The sequence below is a fragment of the Sinocyclocheilus grahami genome, unplaced genomic scaffold (assembly GCF_001515645.1).
Source record: "Sinocyclocheilus grahami isolate Dianchi unplaced genomic scaffold, SAMN03320097.WGS_v1.1 scaffold2073.1, whole genome shotgun sequence".
Classification (NCBI taxonomy): domain Eukaryota; kingdom Metazoa; phylum Chordata; class Actinopteri; order Cypriniformes; family Cyprinidae; genus Sinocyclocheilus; species Sinocyclocheilus grahami.
In genome coordinates this window covers 56639-60867 of record NW_015507252.1, presented here as the reverse complement: position 1 = coordinate 60867, position 4229 = coordinate 56639, and the positions used below count along the sequence as shown (strand labels likewise).

Sequence of the window (4229 nt, the reverse complement as noted above, 5' to 3'; positions counted from 1 at the left end):
TGACGTGGCAAAGATCTCATTATAATATCACCGCCCCTTAATCTGTAAGTTTCCACCAACGGCGCCGTCATTTGATTTCGCAAGCGACAACGGTGTAGCAGCTCTAATGCCATGGAGAAAGTTTGAGCAAAACATGCTAACTGTTCTGCCTTTGTCTTTGTCCGAACACAGAATACTGTTTAGATCTAAAATAAACATGCGATTTATTTCCCAGCTGTTTACCTTCACAGACAAAACCCACTGTTTTTGTAACTCTTGTGTGTTTTTAACGTAAGCTTGTGTGTGAATGAGAGCTTAGTTTAGTGCTCGCATGCTGCGACAGCCGCTTTCTGTGCGTGTGCTTCAGATGTGTGCGCTCAGAAAACCCTATATCAGAAGTTTAAACTCATATGGTTTCACCCCTACTATGAATGAGCAACGCAAATCAAGGAAGGGATTTATATCACTATTTCAGACACATATTGGTAGCCCGACTGGAAAACACAACAGCGCCGGATTTCACGAGCCCTGCCATGCAATGTGCCGAAAAGCGACAGTATGAAAAGCACTAAAGATTCATGTAAAAACAGAGAACAATCTGTTGTAGCTTGTCAGGACTAAAAACTTAGGACTAAGGACATATAAATTATGTGAGAAATTTAATTTACATTAATTTCTGTTGTTATCTCTATTGTGTAGCCAGATCATTTGTTCGACCATACGCTCACACTCACATGCAGTCGCTCACACACACACTCACATGCACACACTCACACGCTCACACGCACACACTCGCACGCTCACTCACTCACATGCACACACTCGCACGCTCACATGCACACTCGCATGCACCGGCTCACACACATGCCCTCACATGCACACTCACACACTCGCACGCTCACACACTCACATGCACACACTCGCACTCACACACTCGCACGCTCACACACTCACATGCACTCGCTCACACTCACACACTCACATGCACTCGCTCACACTCACACACTCGCACGCTCACACACTCACATGCACTCGCTCACAGTCACACACTCGCACGCTCACACACTCACATGCTCGCACTCGCACACTCACATGCACTCGCACTCACATGCACACGCTCGCACTCACACACTCACATGCACTCACACTCACATGCACTCGCACTCACACACTCACATGCACACGCTCGCACTCGCACTCACACACTCACATGCACACGCTCGCATGCACTCGCACACGCACTCACATGCACACGCTCGCACTCACACACTCACATGCACTCGCTCGCTCACGCACTCGCACAAGCTGCATTTCTACAGTTAAAAACAACAAAACATTACTTCATTTAGGCATGGTTTTTAAAAATGAGACATTTGAGTATTTAGTTTAAATTGTTGTTCTATTTAGTGGTTATGTTTCACAGTGAAAGGTGCAGTAGCAGATCTTGGAAAATGCTAACTTTAGCCTGATAGCACTGAAAGCGAATGTCCCACCCTCTCTGCAATCGTCGTCCAAAGCCACGCCCCCTGAACGCATTTACGCTCACAGACCAGAGACAACATTACTACAATAGGCTACATCACCGGTTCCCAATTACAGCCCATGTTCCGAAGTGAAGTAAACTTCAACGGATTTCCCCCGCGCAGGGAGGAGGGAGCAATGAACACTGTGTAGGGATCATATCGATCGGAACACAGTTCATGCACGTAGCTCACTTCTAACGAGCTGGTGATCTGAATCGGGTGTGTTAACTAAGCGAGGACTGGAATTGGGAACCGCTGGCTACATCACGTGTCATTCACCAGTGAGAAAACTTTAAAAGTACTACAATAGCCGGAAGGAAGATGGGGTTGTTGATGTTTGTCTGCACAGCGTGCGTGAACGCGCTGACGACGTATCTGTCTGCAGGAACCCGGTGCGCGGAGGCATGCTAATACATACGTTGACAGGCAGGTAGGAAAACCAATTAAAACACTCGGACCGAGCGTTTTGATTGGACGAACATTTCTTGGTCCCACGCCTTCCACAGAATATATAAATACAGATAAATACATTTAGACCACTCAACTTAATGATTGCTATCCAGACTGTCAACCAGCATAACAAAACATGTTTCTGAAGACAATCACCTATTGCACCTTTAAGTAATCCAGTGTTTTTAATGTTAGATGTCTTTAAGAAGCTGTGCTGATTGGTCAGTAAAACAGACACAAACACACAGCAGCAGCTCTTCTGGGAGGGGCCAATGCAGATCTTTAATGTGATTGGTCACACGGATTACACTTGGCTTGATTGACAGCTCCCACAGTACTTTTGCAAAACAAACATTCAGTCATTATTTGTTCTGTTTTGATACGTACAAAATAATAATTACAAAATAATCTCACATTATAATAATAATTATATTGAATCTTCAATGTGAAGATCCAATTAAGCTCCCAGAATGTAACACGTCTTCCTCTAATGTCTCTGATGTAACACTCATCTGTCTCTTCACGAGACGCTCCTGAGACCAACGAGAAGAATCCATCAGTCTGAATGAAACGAAGAGAATAAACCTCAGAGATGTCTGTCTCTGTCCTGATTGGCTGGTTCTGTGGTGCTCCACAGTGATTGGTCGATCAGTCTGAGCTGGTAGCAAAAGCAGGGACTGCTGGGAAGCGTCAGTATCGCAGGGAGCCGCCGGGGACCCGCAGCGTCTGGACGCTGGACAGAATCTTCTTCTGGTGTCCCGCTAGAGTCACGCCGATCCGCAGAAGATCCCTGGACAAGCACAACAGTCGATCACTGCAGCTGCTGTAGATATTTTGGATTACATTCTATTTTTATTTTAAGGTTTAATTTTGTTGTGTGTATACATAGTTATTTTAACACAAGTCAAGCTGAGTGAAAATGAGAAATGTTGCCTTGGCAATCAGCTGAAATAAAATACTTTTATTTCAGTTAACGCTAACAAGCCTGCAAATTGAATTAGTTTGATAATTGATGAATTAGTCATTATTCCACTATCAGCACGGTGGCGTGACTCACTCGGTGGAGATGTGTGAGACGAGCTGGATGGAGGTGAATCCGGCCTGCAGGAAGCTGTCCTCGTATCGCTCCATCTTGATGGACCGGAGCCAGTCGGACACTGAGCTGCAGTGAGAGAGAGGCGGCGGGGGACGCAGGTCCAGCAGAGGGTGAGACGGCCTGAGACACACACACACACACACACACACACACACACACACACACGTCAATCACACACGCCACTGCACTCAGGGACAGGAAGTGACATCACCAGCCGTGTGCCGCTACTGTACGTCCACAAATTATACAGATCATACATGTGCTGTTTTCTCAAGAGTATGTCATTTCATATGCTAATGTATTTTTGGAGTAATCTTTAATCAGTTATGTTAATGATGTAGCAATAAAGTGGTTCCTTCATAAATCAATCAATCAAAAACATAAATAAATACACTTTTTAAATGATACAAATACATTTTTTTATTAACTTTCAAAAGTTTTGAGTATTTTTTTTTTTGAAGACATTAATGCTTTTATTCATGAAGGATGCATTAAACTGATCAAAAGTGAGAGTTAAGACATTTATAATGTTACAGTAGATTTCTATTTCAAATAAATGCTGTTCTTTTTAACTTTGTGTTCATCTGTGAATCCTGAAAAATTAAATGTATCACGGTTTCCACAAAAATATTGTGCACTAATAATAAGAAATGTTTCTGGAGCAGCAGATCAGCATATTATACTGATTTCTGAAGATCATGTGACACTGAAGACTGGAGGAATGATGCTGAAAATACAGCTGCGCATCACAGAAATACATTACAGCTTAACAGATATTCACATAGAACACAGCTGTTTCACATTCTAATAATATTTCAGAATTTTTGCTGCATTTCTGATCAAATAAACGCTGCCTTGGTGAGCAGAAGAGACTTTCAGAAACATTAAAATATTTTATTCATTCCAAACTTGTGTGTGTGTTCAGTAGGTGTGCTTGTTTACACTGCTTGAATTTAAAGAGCATGTTTTGTGTGTACGGATGTTTCATAGATGGCTGGAATATTTCAGCAGCTGTCATCTGTTCACATTTAGAATGGAAAGTGCAGGATGCAGCAGTGACGGTGATTATCATCCACTTCAGCCTCCCACCCAAACACTTCCTGTTACACACACACACACACACACACACACTCTCACTCTCTCACACACACTCTCTCACACACACACACACACACTCTCTC

At 43.3% G+C, this 4229-nt stretch overlaps 1 protein-coding gene across 1 annotated transcript in view; it reads right to left on the bottom strand.

The window, feature by feature from the left end:
* Positions 1 to 2191: 2191 nt before the first annotated feature.
* Positions 2192 to 4229, bottom strand: part of ephb4b (eph receptor B4b) — a 22756-nt gene continuing 20718 nt past the window's right edge. Inside the window, exons 15-16 of the mRNA XM_016260402.1 lie at positions 3010 to 3168; positions 2192 to 2742 (exon numbers count right to left, since the gene is read on the bottom strand). Of these exons, the coding sequence (XP_016115888.1) occupies positions 2643 to 2742; positions 3010 to 3168 (259 nt within the window). The 3' untranslated portion in view covers positions 2192 to 2642. The remainder of the gene's footprint in view (positions 2743 to 3009; positions 3169 to 4229) is intronic.